We start from the raw sequence: 20960 nt of genomic DNA, 5'->3' as shown, positions 1-20960 counted from the left end.
CAGCCTCTCTGGCCAATGTGTTCAGGGCTGGGCACTGCCCAGGGAAGAAGTTGTGCCTCCTGGCCAGGGGGAATTGCTGCCATCAGGCCCTGCCCGTGGCTCTGGTGCCATTGCTGGGCCCCCGGAGCAGAGGCTGGGCCCTGCTGGGAGCCCTCCCTGCAGCCAGGGCCAGCCAGGCCTGAGGGCCCCTCTCAGCTGGGGCTCCTCTCCAGGCTGAGCAGCCCCAGCTCCCTCAGCCTTTCCTGGGCACCGAGATGCTCCAGGCCCTTCCTCAGCTGCGCAGCCTCCGCTGGCCCCGCTCCAGGAGCTCCCTGGCCCTGCTGTGCTGAGGAGCCAGAGCTGGACACAGCACTCCAGAGCTGCCTCCAGGGCTGCCCACAGGGGCAGGATCCCTCCCTGCCCTGCTGGGAATGCTCCTCCTGCTGCCCATCCTATTGCTGGGAAAAGCCACAAAGCTCAACCCATCCCTGGAAGTGTCCAAGGCCAGGCTGGACAGAGCTTGGAGCAGCCTGGGATAGTGGAAGGTGTCCCTGGCCATGGCACGGGGGGTGGCACTGGATGGGCTTTAAGGTCCCTTCCAATCCAAACCATTCCATGACTCTAAATATCCTGAGTTATCGGTTAAATCCCTGTAGCCCTTTATTCCCAAACTTGGGGAGCACAATACATCAATTAAAAAAATCAATTAGCTGGTGTGGGAGGGTATTTTCTGTGCCTAAACAGCAGCTTGGGTCATTAATGCCATGTTTAGAGGCTTTAGGAGGTTCTTGTTGATGCGGTAAATGTGCAGTCAGGGAAAATAAGGAAAAGTATCAGTCCATAAGAATGATGATGTGCAGCCTGTTAAAACAATAGAGGTTTTAATGCTGTATCCTTCAGGGACCATTGGAATAATGGCTCAGGCTTGTACCAAATCAAACCTTCAGCTTCTTGTGTTGCACATTTCTCATTTCTCACAGTTGTAGGATTTGATTCTGTTTTATCTGGAGGCATGCAATGTGTGATGTTTCCCTTCAAACAGAAAAGCTGCTATTTTTGCAGCACACACTCAATTTAATCTTTAAAATATTCCCTCTGATATGAGAAGATCAATTTTTTTTTCTCCTGTTAAGATATTATGGAAAATTGTGAAATGGAAAAGGTGGTTAAGTCAATATAGGAATATTTGAATGCAGGAAGGAAGGTGGACAGGAAATGGGAGCACTCACCTGCATTGCTGATAAATGTTGAATTCTCAGATAGGGAGACAATGAAAAAAACTAAAGATCCTAAATAAGAAATGCTGGCTTTCAGGCTTCCTCTACCTCTGGAATATATTAGATGATACGCAAGGAAAAAAACAATTTTGCCCTCCTACGGACGGTCTTGGCACTTACATTCCCTGCCAAGAAACATGAGCATTATTACAACATCCTTATAACAAAATGTAGATTTTTGGGTGGTTCCCATTGAAATTTCTATTTGGCAACAACAAGGCTGCCACAATATGTGGATTAAACCTTTAAACTGAAAGGGCTTATTTGAAATTACACTGGCATGTCCATTGCAGTGTAGACATGAGATTACGTTCTAGTTACCAGCTCTAAAAAGCGTCAGACAGGTTTTTTTGGGTTTTTTTATAAACATGAACCAAATGGGAGAATTAATCAAATTGATGCACTTTGCTTCTTCCCTATTTGAGCAGAGGTTATTTATCAATCAGGCAGAATCTAAGCTGGCACTTCCATTATGATCCATTTGCAAAGAGGATGGGCTATGAGAGGCTGGATGTGCTGGCACAGGCAGGGAAGTGCTCATGGATGGAATTCCTGTGCTTTGGAGAATCTACCACACCTGGGGGAGAACCGATTTTGATAAACTTGCTCATGCTGGGGGTTATTCAGTTCACAGGGACTCACTTTTGGAGTAGGCAGAAGATAAGGAGCTGCAGGAATTTCTCCTCAGTATTTTCAGTACATTTATATCCAGTAATTAAGGAAAAATCATGGCATTTGTCCATTCAAAGATGCTATAAAACCTGTGGAAGTTGCAACAGCAAAAAAAACCTGGAAGTATTTTGACGCTAATGAAGGGCAGAGAATCGCAGACTGGTTTGGGCTGGAAGGGACCTTAAAGCCCATCCAGTGCCACCCCCTGCCATGGCCAGGGACACCTTCCACTATCCCAGGCTGCTCCAAGCCCTGTCTAGCCTCACCTTGGACACTTCCAGGGATCCAGGAGCAGCCACAGCTTCTCTGGGAACCTGTGTCAGAACCTCCCCACCCTCACAGACCTTTTCCATTTCTGGTTGTACCACTGGTCTATGTTACTTACCCAGGATTACGTCAGATTTTCTCCCCTTTAAAGAAAATGCATCTTTGTCAAATTCAAAATCAGGGAAAGCATTTTATTTCTCCTGCAAAAATTGATTTTCCGTTTCTAAAGGCACTGTATTAGTGACTAAAAATGCTTTGATTTTTAGAACATCAGGTGGAAAAATAGAGGAGTTTTTGGATGATCTCATGTGGGTACCTGTGTACTGGTAAAATGAAATTGATCACTTTAGAGTAGTTTAGATAGTTAAATTGATAGATAAATTCATTTAGTTAATTAAATTGATAGTTCTAGAGTGGGTTTTCATCCAGTCTGGCTGGTCAATTCATAAACCACTGCCTGTTTTATTTGATTGCATTTGGGAAATTAGGGAGGATTTATGTGACTTGGGCATCTCAATAAAAACACAAACTATTAAAAAAAATAGGGGGGAAGAGGGAAAAGGTAAGATAAGATTCCTAGCTTTAAATAACATTTGTAGCCTGACTTATTAATAAGACTTTTCCATGAATCTAAGAGTTTTATGGCTTATAGGGAGTACACTCTCATAACCTGGGCTAGTGGAAGAGGAGGTTGAACTGGATGAGCTTTAAGGCCCTTTTAACCCAAACCACACCATAATTCTGTGAAAAAGATTTGGTTTCTGTCCCTTGGGTGGTTTTGGTGTCTTTCCCACAGAGCTGGTGACAGAAATGTGCTTCAACACCATGCCAGGGCAACATAGAGGATTTTGAAGAGTATTCTTGCATAGCATTTTCTGTATTCCTTGGATCTATCCCTGTGAGCCCAGGAGGGCTTTCAGCCAGGCTGTCATTAACCCAGTGACAGACAATTCCTTGGAAACATCTCTGCAGAGGGATTGCATTTCCCTGTTGTCTAGGGGGTGGAAGAAGGTCAGAGTGGAACAAAGTGTTTGTAACTCCAGTGTTAGAGGGGATATTAGTTTGGGATCCCATTGTGCATGGAGATCGTTTCTGCTGTAATATCTGCTCTGTCTACTCCACAATTTCTCCTGGCTGGATTTTTTTGAACCAAGTGGGATTTCCAGCCAAACTGGGCAGCACAGGCAGCTCCAATCTCTGCTCATTGTGACCAGGGACAGGACCCAGGGAATGGCCAGAGCAGTGCTTGAGTGCCAGGGGAGGTTTAGGTTGGAGATCAGGGAAAGGCTCTTCCCCCAGAGGGTGCTGCCCAGGCTCCCCAGGGAATGGGCACAGCCTGAGGCTGCCAGAGCTCCAGGAGCGTTTGGACAGCGCTGCCAGGGATGCACAGGCTGGGATTGTTGGGGGGTCTGGGCAGGAACAGGGGCTGGATCAGTGATCCCTGTGGGACCCTTCCAGCTCAGGGATTTTGTGGTTCTCTGATTCCTTTTTTGTGGAGGTGCTTTGGATCAGAGAGATGCCCCCAGCAGTCCCAGTGTAGTTAAACTCTTCCCAAATGTCCATGATTCTCTTGATATGGATTTCAGCATAAATAACAGGAAGTGACGCTCTCCTCACTCTGGAGGTTGTTTGGTTTCTCTTATCCCATTCAGAGCTTCATTTATCCTCATATCTGTTGCTCTCAGAGCTGTCAAGAAACTCCTGCATTAAAAGGAAAAAGGTCATCACTTCAGAAACAGCCTCAGGATCAAACTGTGGACAAACCTTGGAAGGCAGGATATTTATGTGCCACGTTTGGTGTGATTGCACAGGGGCTGTTTCCTGTTCCAAGTGGAAATACAAGAAGATTGGGAGAAGATGGTTTGCCAGCCACTGGCAAGAGCAAAAAATGATCAGATTCAAAACATGGGGAGGTTGTGAAGGAGAGCTGTAGGCTGGAGAATCTTGGGAATTATCTCAATGGCTGAATTCCTGAAATAACAACTAATTCTGATCCTGAGATATTACAGAATCATAATATCTATAATACATATGTAAAATATTCTGGTTGTAAAGACAAGGATATGATCACAGAATCATTCAGGTTGGAAAAACTGAAATCATCAATTCCAACCGTTAACCCAACCAAGCCCACCACTACTCCATGTTCCCGTATCTTCCTAACACTTCCTGGGATGTTGCAGAAGGACTTTGCAAGACCAAGTGAGTCAGTGATAAAATGATAAAATTAGGCATGGCTTAAAAATACAGTGAAACAGGTTTCACTGGATCCTTTCACTAAAGGGTCACCCTAAACTTTCATATGAAATGATGAGCTCTGGCCTGACTTGGGAATGAGGTCTTGGTGTTGGAACTGGGAATGGAATGTGAAGGTTGGTTCGGTGACCCAAGAAAAAAATATAAAAAGGAAATGGAATATTAGAAATCATTATTGAAAACAGAGGAAAGAACTGGGAGAAAAGCACTGCAGCTCTGAACAGATCCAGGTGTCCCAAGGACAGTGTCCCAAAAAGGACGGAGAAGGACAGAGGCTCCTCCAGGTGAGGAAGGAAGAATCTGGGACAGGCACCTGTAAGATGCAGTGCCAGAGTTCTGGGAGTGAAGAGGAAGCAGCAATTCAGCCTCTCCTGCAGTGCCAGGGTGAGGAGGAGTTTCCAGCTGAGACGAGGAGGTGGCAAGGTTAAAACAGAGAAAATGGGTTCTTCTTTAGAAGAGAAGGTTGTGTGGAGACCTCACAACACCTTCCAGGGTCTCAGGGGATACAGGGAAGCTGGAGAGGGGTCCTGCAACAGGAACTGGAGGGACAGAACAAGGGGAAAGGGTTCAGACTGACAGAGGGGAAATCAAGATGGGATATTGGGAAGGAATTGTTCCCTTGGAGGATGGGGAGGCCCTGGAAGTGTCCAGAGCCAGGCTGGATGGGGCTTGGAGCACCCTGGGACCGTGGAAGTTGTCCCTGCCAGTGGGAGGGGGTGGAATGAGATGATTTTCAAAGTCCCTTCCCACCCAAACTGTGGTTCCTTCTATGACTTGAATTTGACAGGCAGTGCTGTGGGGCTGAAAGCTGACCTGGCCTCAAGAGGAGTCATGGCTGCCTCACGGAAGACAAGTTTATTAATAAAAAGAAAAATCCAGGGAGATCTCAGCTGCTTTTGTTCTCTAGGCTCCTGTCTTTGGCTACAGCTTCAAGTGTGATTTTGGAATTGTTCTTACCATATTCACCAGGGGTGATCAGATGTCAGAAAAAATTCCTTTTTCCCTGAAAGAGTGGTCAGGCTTTGGAAGAAGTTGCCCAGGGCATGTTGCAGTCACCCTCCCTGGAAATGGTCAGGAGGTATCAGGAGGTGGCCCTTGGGGATATGGCTCAGGGGTGATGATGCTGCTGCTGCTGGCGTGACAGTTGGACTCAATGACCTTGAAGGTGATCACCAGCCTTGGTGATTCTGTGATTCTGTGTCTGTTTTATTCTGAATTTCAGACAGCACAATTCCAGCAGGCAGGGAGGAGATGCCAATCAGTTGAGGCTCACTGGACCAGAAGTTCTTGGATTAGAAACATGCTCTATGGTTTTAAGGCTTAAAAAGTCCTGATTTTTTTGTTTTGTTTTGTTTTGTTTTGTTTTTGTTTTCATTCATTTTGTTGGTTTGTTTTTGGTTTTTTTTTGTTCATTTTCACCCCTTCAGAAACTTCAAATCTGCAAGGTTTGGTTGATTTTTGCAAGAATTTCAGCCTTCAATTCTTCCCAGCCTGTTCTGATCGCTTGGGTCCATCATCTATTGACCTTTGTTACCTTTGTTTGGGTAGCTCCAAATTTTCCCTCTTTCCATGTCTTATTTTTCTTGCATTTCAGAGGATTTGTGTTTATTCTTTGTTCCTCTAAATTTTGGGGTTTGTACTTGGGGCAACAGATTATGAAAAGAATGAAAGAACTTCATTTTCATTAAAGAGTTGCTCCCTCCTCTTCCTGTCAAGGCTGAAATTTTCCAAATTATTCCTTTGGTTGTGTATCTCCTGTAGGTACTAAGGACAATAACTGTTTTTTTAAATTAGCTTTTCAAAGGTTCAGCCCTTGGGTGAACTTAGAATTCAATTAATTCTCTTTCAGACAGCCTTTTTTTCTTTCCTGTGTTTAATACAGTGATGGGATTTGATGTAGAATTAAAAATCTGAGTGCAGGGACAGGGTTTGTATTAGTGATGATGAAAAAAAAGAGTACAGGAAAGCCAAACTTTTCCTTTAAATCATTAAAATATTTCTTGAGATCAGTAAGATTGACCCTAAATTTTGTGTCAGAACTCTCAGAGCAATGAAATCATTAAAATCAATAATTGGCATGTCCTGTAATGCTTTTACTGACAGAAATTTCCTTTCTGCAATAAGAAACAATCTTTTTCCATGTAAAATTTAACATTCAGTACTTAAAATTTGGCCTAATGGCTTCATACCTGGTGGGGTTTTTAAGGGAAGAAGGAAGAGTTGTAATATTTGGAAAATAATCTGTAATTACTGTGCACTACCCTGCAGCATCATGAGTCTTGCTGGCCCTGAAGTCACCCTTTACCCATGGACCTAAAATGGATCTTTTGGAGTTTGGGTGTTTTTTTAAGCCCAGTGTCCAGACACATTTTGTGCTGATTTAATTTCCCTGCCACAGTGACAGCAAAGTCACTGACAGGAAAGTCACATTCCTTCTGTGCTCTAAAGATATTCTGTGTTCCTTGTCCTTAAGCCAAGTTTTAATCCAGTTCAGTGCTTCTTTCTGTGTGCTATACATGCTGACCTTGGGAATTATTCCCCAATCCTAAAGTTTAGCCTAAATCCAGATAAATGCTGTCCCTCTTTTCTCCCTGCCCTCCCTCTTCAGTTATCCTGAGTGATCTCCCGTTCAAAGGAGCCACTTTGTCACCCTGCCCTTCCTTCCTTCTCTCCCTGGTGGCTGCTCCCGATTTTAATCACATCCATTTAAATAATAGATCACAGAATCCCAGGATGGTTTGGCTTGGAAGGGACATTAAAGCCCATCTGGTTCCACCCCCTGACACCTAATTTTGTTTTCCTTAAGTCTGAGATCTTCTTGGACCTCAATTTGCAACTTCCCCTGCTACTCTTCCACACGGATTTGTGTGTAGCCCCTCACCAGGAATAAATCCTGACATCCCAATTTTTTTAGGATGTGTGAAGTTCACATTTATCCTCATCCACTGCCCTCCCCTCAGCTCCACTTGCTCATCTTCCTGTTGGGATTGGAGGGGAAGAACTTTTTTGGGTTTTTTATTTGTTTCTTTGTTTATTTTATTATTATAATATTGTTTTGGGGTTTGTTTTTTGTTTTGTCTTGTTTTGTTTGGGGTTTTTGGGAGTGGGGGGTTGTGTTTTTCTTTGCTTCTAGGGATGGACCTTCCCATTTTTATCAACTAAAAGATCTGGCATGAAGGCAAACTCCCCATTCAGTGTTTTTTAAAAATTTATTCCTAATTAGCCTGTTTTACACTTCAGAAACTCTGTAGTCCTGGAGAAAAGGAGCAGCTTGGATGTGTCTTAGATAAAACAATTCCCTTTCCTTGCACCTTAGGACAGACATTTTGGATGGAGAATTGCTGAAGTGGATTCCGTGATTCCATGGGGAAATGGGAGCTCTGAATTTTATCTAAGGGAACCACCTTTTGCTCTCTTTTAGATGTTAGGATGTTAGGACAGGACCTGCTGCTTTGGGGGTGAGAGGGGATAGTGGGAACTGGCTGGAAAAAATTCCAGCTCTGGATAGCACTGAGGGCCTGGAGCTGGACTTGAGGATCCCTGTGGGCTCTTGCCAGCTTGGAATTGCACTCAATGATATCTGTGGGTCCTTTCCAGCTTGGAATTCTCTGTGCTTCCATGAGGGAGCCTTTTGCATTGCTCTAATTTCTCATTTTTGGGGGGAGCTGTTTCACCTGCTACTTCGAAGGAGTGAAGTTCCTGTTGGTCCTGTTAATTCCCACAGCCATCCATTCCTCACTCCTTACATCCCTCCTGGACCTGCTTTCCTGTCATCTCCAGCCATCTTCCATCAGGATAAAATTATGGACACTACAGATACAAGCAGACTTCAGCACAGATGATGCAATAAAAGCAGTTAAATATCTGTGAGAATTAACACATTTCACATATTTTTTTCTTTTTTTTTTTTTTTTAGCCAATCTTAACTACTGAGTTATACCAGAATCCTACACTGCTTCTTTTGTGTCTTGGTAAAAATGTGAGGGTCACATACCTGGGGTTGAGAGATCCCTCATTATTTTCACACTAAAGCATTTTCTTTGAAGGACTGGAACCTAAATGTTTTCTGGCTTAGATATGGTGGCTTTCTGGGTGAAGAAAGTGTAAATTGTTTGCTGTTTAGAAAACAAAAAAGCTTAACCTGTGGCCATCAAGGCCAGGCAAGTTTTAAAAAGGGCAATGTGAGGGAAAAGGGTTTGCACTAATAGCACTCAATGTCTGGAACAACTCTCATGAGGTATGACTTCATCTCTTAAAAAAAAAATACAACAAAACCAAAAATAACAAAAAAACCCACCCCCAAACCACCACAAAATAGAAAAACAATAAAACACCCCAAACCACCACACAAAGAAAAACCCCAAGAAATAGGGCACGGGAGCAAAAATTGCCAATGTTACAGCTTTTTATATTTTTGGAGCATTATGAAGGGTTTGTTTTGAACTCTGCTCATAGTCAAGTGTTGCTTCTAGGACTGATTTCACGGAACACCTGAAAGCAAATCATTTCCTCGCATTGTAATATGAAATTCCTTGTTTCAAACAAAAGGCAAAAATAAGTGGCTGTTTGCAAAGATTTCTTTTTTTCCTTAAATAGAGGTGTCTTTGGAAAAAAGAAATGAAATAAATCCATAATTTTGACTGGTGAACACGAAGGAAAGCTGAAGTGATTTTGAGTGGAAGTGCTCAGTGAGGAAGGACTCCTTTGCTTTGTCACTTTGGGCTCCAGAGTTTCAAATTTGAAGTCCAATTCTGAGAGCAAACGACTCTCTTTGTGTTTGGCCATGTGTAATTCCCAGCACTTCAGCAAACCCTGCAACACCTTCCTGGGTAAATATTCCTCCTTTTATCCCAGAATGACTTCCAGGCCTACTTAGACATTAAAGCAAGGCCATTATTGTGGTGTTTCAAGCTGTTCAGAAGATTGAGATTCTCTGTTGTTTGCATTTTTCTTTTTTTACGATCTCTTTATAGTAAGGAACATTAAGGGCTGTTATAAAGTAACTTGCAGGGGTTGCATGGAAACTTTGGGCTCAGAAGGGACCGATTTTACTTGGAAGAGCAGAAGAAAAGAGTTTTTAATGATGGACAACCATTGTTAGTCCCGTGGGGAGGAGCACTTCAGGAGAGCCCTGGAGGGGCTGGAGCGTGTCCAGGGAAGGGAACGGAGCTGGGGAAGGGGCTGGAGCCCCAGGAGCAGCTGAGGGAGCTGGGAAAGGGGCTCAGCCTGGAGCAAAGGAGGCTCAGGGGAACCTTCTGGCTCTGCACAACTCCCTGACAGGAGGGGACAGCCGGGGGGGGTCGGGCTCTGCTGCCAGGGAACAGGGACAGGACAAGGGGAAACGGCCTCAAGCTGTGCCAGGGGAGGCTCAGGTTGGACACCAGCAGGAATTTCTCCATGGCAAGGGAGCTCAGGCCTTGGCAGGGGCTGCCCAGGGAGGTTTGGAGTCCCCATGCCTGGAGGTGTCCAGGGAAGGGCTGGACGTGGCACTCAGTGCTCTGGGCTGGGGACAAGGTGGGCATTGGGCACAGCTTGGACTCCATGATCCTGGAAGTCTTTCCAGCCTAAAAGATTCCAGGATTCTCTGATTCCATGATACATCTGCTTATGAAATAAAATCCCAGCTGCATGTATTGCTTGAGGAGTAGACTGTTCTGGGATTTTCTCTCATGCTTTCAGTATTTTAACTTGGGCAAAAATTCCATCTCAGGACATTTTTGGAGTTTCCGGGGTGAGTAGCCAGAGCCCTGCCAGGTAATTTTAATGATGTTCGTTTTGACGCATGAAGTTTGTTTTCATTCAGTGGAACATCAACTGGACTGGAGCCTGGGGCATTTTTTTCTGTTGTTCAAGAGTAAGAGTAATCCAATCCAATTTAGAAAAATAATCCATTTTTTCCTAAAAACTGAGAATGATTTTTTTTATGGCTTACTTAAGGTGTCATCACCTCCTTTGAAGAAAATAACAATTTTTATATTTATATTTCTTTTTATTTGAAATAGAAGTTTTTAATACTTTTTTTTAATAGAGACTTTTATCATTACCAAGATACTATTGCTGGTTTATAAACAAAGACAATTAACATTTTTCAGATCAAGAAAAGGTGTTTAAATAAAAAAAAAAATTAAAACTTTAATGAAGTCAAAGAGGTGTTTTCAGACCAAGGTTCCTTGGACTCTTGATTTGAAAAACGAGGAATTATCTGTTTTAAATGAGGGAAATATGAGATTATAAGTAAAACCTCTGCAAACAGAAAGTCCTGTTAACAACAGGAATTTAGGTCCTTTTCTCTGTGTTGTGATCCAGGGTTTGTGTGCATCTGGATTTTAGGAATACAAGTTTTGTCTATGGGAACAGAAAACTCCTGCAATGCCCTACTGCTGTCTTGCTGCAGTGTACTGTGCAGGACTGTAATTAAACCTGTTTTGCTTTTTATAAACTGGAGACCAAATTACTTTTTGTCTCCTAATTCCCTTGTGCCTTTGCTCAAATTAGTTGATGGTTGGGAAGTTAAGGGAAAAGAAAGCAGGATCATAGGTTTTCATCTGATTAGCACCCGGGAATGGGCAATTAGTGCTTTTATCTTTAGGAAGTTATTATCTTATTTGAGAATAAGAAAAAATCAGGTGCAAAATATCAGGGAATGACTATTGGGTGGTGGAGAGCTTCCATTGAGATGTGGGGGTTATTCATGGAAGCAGAGAGTGTTGCTGGACACACATGCACAACTTCCCTGGGGACAAGTTGCCCAGAGAAGCTGTGACTGCCCCTGGATCCCTGTAAGTGTCCAAGGCCAGGTTGGACACTGGGGCTTGGAGCACCCAGGGGTGGTGGAAGGAGTCCCTGCCCATGGCAGGGGGTGAAATGGGATAAACTTCCAATCCAAACCAGCCTGGGATTCAAAAATAGGCAAAATCCAAATTAAAAACCCACTCATGTAACCCTTAAGAGGTAGATTTGGGAGAAGAGGAAGCAAATGTGTCCACATGTGCTGTTTCTACCTTTTGGGTTTAACTTCCTTGCTGTTGCTGTGGATTCTGCTGTACAATCAGCATTCCCAGTTTTCTTTCATCCCTCAGAGCTTTTTCCAAAAGTTTCAAGAGAGTTTAAGGTGTTGTGATTGCACAAGTTCTGGGTATCTTGTGGCTATGTAAATGTGACTGTGATGGAAGAATGTGTTCCTGTTCTTTTCTCCTAGCTAATTTTTAGTTGGTATTTCTCTTTTTCATAATGTTAAGTTCCATAATACAGGGATAGGAGAAAAAAATCCATTTTTAAAATGGATTCTGACTCTTATGTAGAAACATCCCCAGTCCCTGATCAGAACAGGGAACCTTTGACAAATGAGGTGATTTTTTAGGCTGAACAAGACAATGGCCATCCTCTCCCTGCCTTTGCCAATCTCCACATCGAGATCCTGGATGAGAACAACCAGAAGCCTTATTTCACACGGTCTACCTATGAGGGCTTCATCCTGGAATCCTCTCCAGTGGGAACGACCATCTCAGATAACCGGAACCTGACCTCCCCCCTGCAGGTCGTGGTGCTGGACAACGACGTGGAAGAGGTACAGTTTGCTCTTTTAGAGTAGTTGCAGTTTTGTTATTTTGGGGGTTCTTTGTTCCTTTTTTTTTTTTCCTTAAATTGAGACAAACTTATTTAGATCAATGAATACAAAAAAAAATAAATCGCAATTTCATTATTATTTTCTCCTTGTTTTTGTTCTGACTTCAGATAGGTTTGGAAGTGGATTTTTTTCTGATCTGTTTTTTTCTCACGTCTCTGGAAGACTCTGTTCTGTTCAAGATGGTGAATGCCCAGTGCACAGAGAAATCAAAATGCATTTTGTGACAGGGATGAGCATTCCCCACACCATGGAAATGGGAGAGGGGAGCTCAGAGGGGAAGGAATTCCTCATCTGAACCAAAAAGAAGAGGGATAGGAGGAACAGCAAGAGGCTGAAAGTTCATGGCATTCTTTGCTCTGCCAGATTTTGATGTAATGTTACTCAGAGTGAAAGTCAGGCATTTCCAGAGGAATAGTAACCAAGTAGTAACAGTACAACACCTCTAACCTTTCTTCTGTTCTCACCAAGGTCATTATGGACTTTTTAGCCAATACTTCTTTTCCCTCTAATTTCCATTGTGCCTCCAGTTGTCTCCCTTGATCTTTTTGGTTCCTTCAGCTACAGAAGGAAAGCTAAGCTGCAGGCTTAGGTTTTGTAGGAATTAGTTATAGGATCTCTCGAATAAAGTTCGAGATAAAGACCTGAGAGTCTGAAAACCATCTGCTTTTCAAGGCTTCACTTTAGGCAAATTGATTCTTTTTAAGGAGCACAAGAGCCCATTGTCACTAAAACATCACAACGTATAGAGTGATTTATCATTTTAAATCCCAAATTCCTGCAGAAGATCTCTATCCATTAAAGTTTCACCATCAATTTATGGGCATTGTTAGAAATCAAAGGTTGGAAGGCAGATGGAAAATTAGGTTGGATCTGGCTTTTGTGGGAGCTGAGTGGAAGTTACGGAATGAGGGCACAGGGTGGGAATCAGCAGGAGTTACTGAAGATCTGGATTGCTTGGGAAACCCTCAGGTTCAGTTCTGTTTAAAGCAAAGCAGTTTCTTGGTTGATCAGATTAATGGGATCTCGGATGTTGCTTTGGATAGGAATAGTCAAGGTGGGCAAGGATCAGGTTTATAAATATAACACAGAGTTTTTTGGATTCTCCATTCCTGGAAGTGTCCAAGGCCAGGCTGGATGGGGCTTGGAGCAACCTGGGATAGTGTAAGGAATCCCTGCCCATGGCAGGGGGTGGAATGGGATAGGCTTTAAGGGCCTTTTAACCCAAACCATTTTGGCATTCTCTGACACAGAGCCTGTAGCCAGAGGGGATCAGCCTCCTCCTTGGGTGGAAAGATTCCAGGTTCCTGTTCCTTTGGCATCACCTGGCTCATGCACAGCCATTTCCAAAGCCATGGAATGATGCAGTAGTAACACGGATGTGAGAGAAAACCATATTGAAGTGCCTGTGTTTCAATCCACGTGCCAGGTATTCACAGAGTGCTTCTAACATGGTGTGGGCAGGAGAATTCCCAGAATTCCAGCTGGGAGTACAGCAATTGCACAGAGCTCCCATATAAAATGGCCAAAACCTAAAATTGCTCCTCACAGGGCTCGATGGGGGCTCAGGGTGGGATTATTAGCAGAGGAATTGGTCATTAACTTCTGCAGGTCTCAGTGTCCTGATGTTTCTTTGTACCTCAGTAAATTCATGTATTTAGGAATATATCTAAATTTAAGGGTTTCTGATGAGACACTGAGATAAACCCCCTCTGTGCTGGTGCATCCAAGTTCCCACTGGTAACCCTGGTTAATCATAATGAATTCTGCCTGCTAATTGAAAAATTAAAATGACTCCATGTCCTCAGGTAAATGCAGGAAGAAAGTGCTCACTTAACTGTGTGTCTAAGGAAAAAAAAGAACAAAACCCACTCTAAATTGAAACCCTGTGGGAATTATAACAGAGTCCTGCTATAAACCTTGCAGAAATTAATTTATAGATGGGACATTGCAAACAGACCTTTCAGTAGAGCAGCACTGCCAACTGCTGATATAATTAAGTGCTCTGTTTAAATGGCATAAATTAAATTAAGCTATGCAAGTACCTTAAGACCTGAGCAAACTAAAGCTGAGATGAGGAACTTAAACAGAGGGAGCTGAGAGTTCTTTACATAAGACTTCCCAAGCCTCTTCTTTACTTCCTCTTTGATTTCCAAGGGAGAGAATTAATTTATCCAGTGGATAGGGTTAGTGACAAAGCTGCACGAAGTATTGATCATGGAATGAGTTGGGATCTTAAAGCCCATCCAGTGCCACCCCTGCCATGGCCAGGGACACCTTCCACTATCCCAGGCTGCTCCAAGCCATCCAACCTGGCCTTGACATTGCTGTGTTATCTCATGCAGGACCAGGAGTTGGACTCAGTGGTCTCTGTGGGTCCCTTCCACCTCAGGGCATTGAGTCTCAGTGATTTTTTCTTTTCAGAGAACCTGTGGGAAATATGAAAGAATTTTACATAAGAACAACCTTGTCTTGGCAGCAACACAAGCGGACAGAGCAAGTAATATATAAAATGAGTTTCAAATGCAGCTACACGTGCAGGTTATTAATTTTCAGTAATATATCTAGAGAAGGAAGAATAATAGATTTTTAATTTTTTTAACCAGGAGAACTGAAGCATTTTAAATACCAATGTATTTTTCTCTGATATTTGCCTGATTACTTCTATTGCTCCCAGTTGTTGTTTGAAGTTCTTTTACAGTCAGTGCTCTCTCAAGCACTGTTCTCAATTTCTGCTGGCCCTGAGCAGCCCTGCTGTGATGCTCCAACAGTTGCAATAACTCAGGAAATACCCTTCCTAGAATTAAACAGCCATTAATATCATTATTAAAATTAATATAAGGTCAAGGCAAAGACAAAAGGCTGCTTTCCTTCCTTTAAGATATATAAAGATGGGTGTTAAATTTTTTTGGATCTTTACACTTAAGGAAAACCAGAAACATTAACACTGATTTGCTTCTGTAGCATTTTGTGTCTTCCTTGATTATTTTAGGATGAATATCTCTTGGTTTCTGCCTTCTCACAGGGAACAATTCCTTCCCAATATCCCATCTATCCCTGCCCTCTGGCACTTGGAAGCCATTCCCTGTGTCCTGTCCCTCCATCCCTTGTCCCCAGTCCCTCTCCAGCTCTCCTGGAGCCCCCTTAGGCCCTGGAAAGGGCTCTGAGCTCTCCCTGGAGCCTTCTCTTCTCCAGGTGAGCACCCCCAGCTCCTCCAGCCTGGCTCCAGAGCAGAGGGGCTCCAGCCCCACCATGGCCTCCTCCACACTCATTCCAGCAGATCCACATCTTTCTTGTGTTGGGGAGACAATCTTCCCTGCTTTCCCTCTGCAAGGCTCTGTATCTCAGATTGTCCAGGTGAACATGGGAAAGATTTTCTCCTTTCACCCAGTAACAAGGAGGACAGATAACAGCTTTCCAACAAAACAAATCTTTCATGGACATTTTAGCACTGATCATCATCCACTTAAAAATGTTGGAAAACTCAGCTGTGCCATCAAAGTGTTATCACTGAGCTTTCAGGGGGTGGGCCTGTGCTGCAAATTAGGAAGTCTGAGCAGTTTGGATACTCTTGGAACTTGTTCTGGCTGCTCTTGAGAACTTCACAGCCAAACAGACCCTCTCCAAAAACTTTTGGGATTGTTGAAACACACACAGAATTAATACCCTTGTCTGCTCAGTCTTAGCAGTATCATAATTATCCCAAAAAATTTTGGTTTCATCTTCATCAGTTTTAGAAAACCGTTTGCTTTGGTCAGAGTTGTAACCCCTGGTGGGATTTGAGGAGCAGCAGGAATGAAACATCCACATCCATGCAGGAATTTCTCCAGAGATTTTTCAAGCAGAACGCACTCGAGCCCAGGCTTTGATTATTGAGTGCAGAATTCTGTGTGTCTCATTTTGCTGGTTTTTTTTTTTGTCTGTAACCATGAATCCCCCAAATGTTGTGTTGTCCCTCAGTCCCAGGTTTTTGTTTCCTCACTCATGTTCATTTTGTGTTTTCCTTTGTAGGTCCCACCAGGTGCCTTCCCCGTAGGTATTGGGTGTTGTGTGTGCAAAACACCTTTTTTTGGGTTTAATTGTGTGATTTCTTCCTCTATTTCCCACTTTCCTCCCTCATTTCTCCCTGCCCTGATGGTGTTTGAGGCTAGGACTGTTCCTTGGTTTGTGAAGCCTGCAAAGAGCCCTTTAAACACATTGAACCCAATTTAGGGCATAAATTGTGATTGCTTAATGCTCATTAAATTATTACAAGTCTTCAAAGACATCCTGAGTATTACAAAAGTGCTTTTTAAAATTAAAAAGTACCTCAGGTTTGAACTGTGTGCTTGAAATGCTCCTTGCAGGTTGCATGTGAGCTCTTTTTGTGTGGATTGTGATAATTTTCTACTTAAAATTCCATGTTAAACAATTTATCAGAGACTAGCCTTGTCTCCATGACCCAGTAATGTCACCAGAAATCACAAGGCTGAAATCCATACCCCAGAATAAAATAATTTAAAAAAATAAATTATTGGAGATTGTGTTGGCAATGTAGCTGGGGTTGTTCTCTCTCATGTGAAATATTCATTTAAGTCAAGCTGACTTTTCAGGCTGCATAAAATAGGATAATAATGTCCAAGATCCCTGATAATAATGTCAAATATCCTTGGTAATAATGTCAAAGCATAACAGTGCTTTTCCAGATGAAGGGAATAAATTGCTGTGTGGCTCTGACATGCCCGGGAGATGGTAAAGTAGGCATTAATTGCAGTAAAGGCAATTACCTTCCATATTAGGAGAACATTTCTAAGACAAGGATTGCAAAGGAATAGGACACATTACTCCAGGAGGGTTTGGGATATCTATCATTGTTTTTTCTCAGCAATAAATTGGGAAAAAAATGCTGCTTATTAGTGTTCAAAAGGACATGAAAGCAAGAACTGCAAAACTAATTGCAGGTTTTGTAAATTAAATTCTTAACTGACTTTATAATGTCTACAAAGTGAACAATTATGGGCAATTACCTTCCCTAAGTTTTCCTGGAATTAAGAGGTTACTATTTGCATTGCTAGCCATAAAATGAATTTTCATTTTCCTGGGAGCTGCAGTTGCAGCAAGGCTTTAGACACTGAGAAACCACTCGTGTAGAACACTTGGATAATTCTTTCCCATGGCTTCCTGGAATGTTTTCTCATTTAAATAGTGGAATCTTTGCTTTTTGGTGTTTATTTGGGCTCATTAAAGGCAGTTTCTCCTTGTCCTGGTGTTGTGCGGCTCTGTCCTGCTGCCACTTGGTGCAGGTCAGGGTTGGCTGGGGGTTGGTTGGAGACCTGTCCTATGCTCCCAAGGATTTTAATCCTCCAGGAATGGCACTAATGGAGTGACCCTTCCAGAAGAGCTTTGGATTCAGGAGGTATTCAGAGAAGTAATGCTCCCTTGGGAATTTTTTGCTGAATTCAGCTTTTCTTCTTTTATTCATCTGGTTCTCTGTATGTCCTCCTCTGTAGGGATGGGATTTGTGGAATGACATTGGAAAGCAGCTGGTAAAATCCTGGATTTTCTGTCATTCCTGGTAGCACTTCTCTGGTTCCTCATCTACACATTCCTGGGGGCAGTTTAAAACAGTTTTTATATGACTTGTCTCTCAACCTTTCACCTACCAACAGAAATAAACTCTGTAATTCATGAGAGAGAGCAGCTGGAAGTCAGTTTAAATTAACCAGATCATGGACAAGGACATAGAAAGTTGTTGGAGTACTGTGGGCAAAAAAAAGAAATGTAGTTTGTTTGAAAATTTAACTCACGTAGGATCTGATCAGTTAAACAACTCAAAAACACCTCAAAAGAGGTGGAAATCAGGAGTGACCCATGTCCTCAAGAAGCCATGAGTAAATTTACAAAGCCTTTTTTTCCTTTCTTTACCTTAAAATGCTACTTTTCAGTTAATTTATGATGTTCCCCCCCATCAACTGAGAGGTTCCTAATTCTGCATCAATACATTTGGATTCTTTCTGACACCTAAAGCAACCCCCTGAGCTGCCTCTGTTTCCTGAAATACTTCCCCATTCTCTTTGTTCAGTGCACCAACCCAGCTGTTTTATTGCTATGTTAATCAAGTCCAGCTTCATTTCGGTTTTAATATGAAGATAAATGCTTGAATGTGGTTTCTTATATTAAGTTGTGTCTGGCTTAAAAATTAGTGTTTAATGGGGGAAAAAGGCACTTATTTAAAACCAATACGGGTATTTGTTTACAATTGGATTTTTGCACTCTAGTGGTTTTTTAATGTGTTTTTCATCAAGAAGATTAGTTTTTTAGGCCAGCAGTGAGTTTTTTTTCCTTTTTTTTTTAGCAGTTTTGAAGATTTTGTCACAGCATTTGTGCTTTTAGGTTTCAACTAAAACAAGCACTTGCAGCGAGTAATTGGAGACTTAATGTACCTCTGAATTTGTAATAAAATGCTCTTTTTCCCCCTTGATGTTGTTGAAAGACCAAGGATCCGCAGGTCCATCTCTTCCTGAACGACTACACCACGTTTTTCACTGTGACTCAGAGTGGCATCACCCGCTACCTCACCCTGCTGCAGCCTGTGGACAGGGAGGTCCAGCAGCTCTACACCTTCTCTGTAAGTTAAATGCCCTTGGAAAACTCTCCAGGCACTGCTGGGAGCATGTGATGGGAAAGGATCAATTTCAGCATCCTTAGAAGTCTTAAAATGGCCCAGAAGGAGGAAAGCCATGAAGGATGAATTGGTTAAGAGCAGCATTTTAAATTCTGCCAGCACCTTCTCCATAGTCCAAGGTTTGGCACCTGCTTCTTATCCCATGGCAGGATCTGAGCCCTCTTTTTTATTCCTGGGCTTGCTTTTCTCATTGCCTTTTCCCCCTTACACCTGGAACCAGGAACATGAGCCTTGTCCTGGGATTTTTGCTTTATTTCTTTCCCAAATAAATAAATAAAAAAAAAATAATAGGCTGACAGAAAGCACAGACAGCAGTATTTAAAAAAAAAAAAAAAAAGGAGAAAAAAGCTTAAATGGATTTAATATTCCCTCAGGCTGTGAGTGAACCAATTAACAGCCCTACAGCAATTTGGAAATGGGCTGTTGGCAAACCCAGCTCTTCTGCAGGGGTTCCCACTCTGTGGCTCCCTATTTTCGGTCCATTTTCATTGGAAAGAAGAGTTCAGATTTCCTCTGTGGAATAAGAAAAGCCCCCAGCTCTGTAATTCTCACCTCAAAATGTTGGGGAGGTTTAACAGGGCTCTTGGGTGTGGTGATACCCAGGTAAAACTCCATGAACTCAACAGCTCCTATCCCAGCCCCATCCCAGGAAAATTCCAAGTTATTTCTTCTCACTTCTGCATTGGAAAGGTTTGAATATGTTTGCTTTGCTTTTGCCCTGAGTCTTGCACATGCAGGCTCGAGCTCTGCTGAATCCTCCTGTAACTGTAAATGCAGAGAGAAACAAAATGCTGATTTGGGGTTGCCAGGCTGTATTTTCTCCTGTTGAAATTGTATTTCTCTTGGAATTGTATTGAAAACACACCACTAAAATGCATTCCTGTCCTGCTTTTTTTATCCCTCTGAAGATGACAGCTTCTGATGGAGTCCAGGAGAGTGTCCCAGTGACTGTCAACATCGTGGTGATCGATGCAAATGATAATTCCCCAACCTTCTCCAACATCTCCTACAGTGTCAAGATCTACACGGATATGAGGCCTGGGGAGGGTGTTATAAAGGTAATTTCAGGGCTTTTATAACCTTTGTTAACTCACTTTTTTTGCTAGCAGTATATGGCCTTGTTCATCTAAATTGGAAATGCACTGAAACCGGCTAGAAACAAGGTTTGTGTTTCTGCATTCACTTCATTAATTAAGTATCTATTCAAAATTGCTAATACTAAATATCAGGCCTGTTTTAGCTGTAGAGCTGCAGCACAGCTGCTTCTTCTGAGGTTCCACAAAAAAATTTTAGCTGAAAAATCTGAAAAGAAAAAGAAAATTCTCCTTTGTTAGCAGGACATTGAGATAAAACATTTTGGGAGAACAGGTAAGCAGTGAAGTAGGACATAAGCAGGAATGTTTTCTATGCCAGAAAACCTGCTGTTTTTTGCAAGTTTGTTTGTAGAGCAAATGAGCAATGAAAAATGGCTTGAACCTGGGCCCAGGGAGAAGCAGTTTCAACTTTGTCAGCACTGATTTATATTTTAGTGCAGGGCTGGAGGTGAATCTTGGTGATGCTGAAATGAATGGAAAAAGGCTCTTTTTGTGAAATTCTTCCAAGATCTCAGCCCTGCTCTAAGTGCTGCCAGTCCAGATGCATGAGAAGACAATTGGTGGCATCCCAGAGTGGTTGAAGGCAGTGGGAATATTTGGAATATAAAACTAATCAGCTGACTTAAGTATAAAATGCCATTTTCTGAGCCGTAATCAGAAATTAATTTGAGTGTAGCAGTGATGAGGAGATGGTTCAGTGCTGCTCCTGTTCCTCTTGAGCTGTACTTATGCCTTTGCATCTTAGCTCTTCCTTTGTGTTGTGTCCCCTCATCAGCTTGGGCCATGAGTGCTTAAAAGCTATCAGGGACAGCCACAGAGGCATTTCCAGCAAGATCAGAGGGGAAAAAAAAGTCTGAAGCATAGTTAAATTCCTTAAAATGCTGCACAAGGCTGGGTGGAAACGTGACAGCAAGTACTGTTGTCCTAAAGGAGCCAGGGAGCATAAGGCAGAAAATGTTGCTCGATGAGATTTCTGCTGGGAAAAAAGAATGTTTTCTACTCAAAGTTGGCCTTGAGGAGGCTCTGAGCTGCCTGAGGTTTGTTAATGATACCTGGGATGAAGCAGAGCAGCTCCTGGGCTTGTCTGAAGCTGCTGAAGTGTTTCTGTGCTCAGAGGGAAGGGGCTG

The 20960-nt window shown here is 42.7% G+C and overlaps 1 protein-coding gene across 3 annotated transcripts in view; it reads left to right on the top strand.

The window, feature by feature from the left end:
- The window catches only part of PCDH15 (protocadherin related 15), a 665923-nt gene that overhangs the window by 504001 nt on the left and 140962 nt on the right, over window positions 1–20960 (top strand). For all 3 annotated transcript variants that reach the window (XM_088059571.1, XM_088059572.1, XM_088059570.1), the window contains 3 exons: window positions 11812–12018; window positions 18548–18682; window positions 19648–19797. In XM_088059571.1, the coding sequence (XP_087915697.1) occupies window positions 11812–12018; window positions 18548–18682; window positions 19648–19797 (492 nt within the window). The remainder of the gene's footprint in view (window positions 1–11811; window positions 12019–18547; window positions 18683–19647; window positions 19798–20960) is intronic.

This window comes from Pseudopodoces humilis, chromosome 9 (genome assembly GCF_049639895.1).
Source record: "Pseudopodoces humilis isolate 2021_Gansu_Grassland_sample_001 chromosome 9, ASM4963989v1, whole genome shotgun sequence".
NCBI lineage: Eukaryota > Metazoa > Chordata > Aves > Passeriformes > Paridae > Pseudopodoces > Pseudopodoces humilis.
The sequence above is the reverse complement of the archived record's forward strand: the minus strand, read 5'-3'. Positions and strand labels throughout refer to the sequence as shown.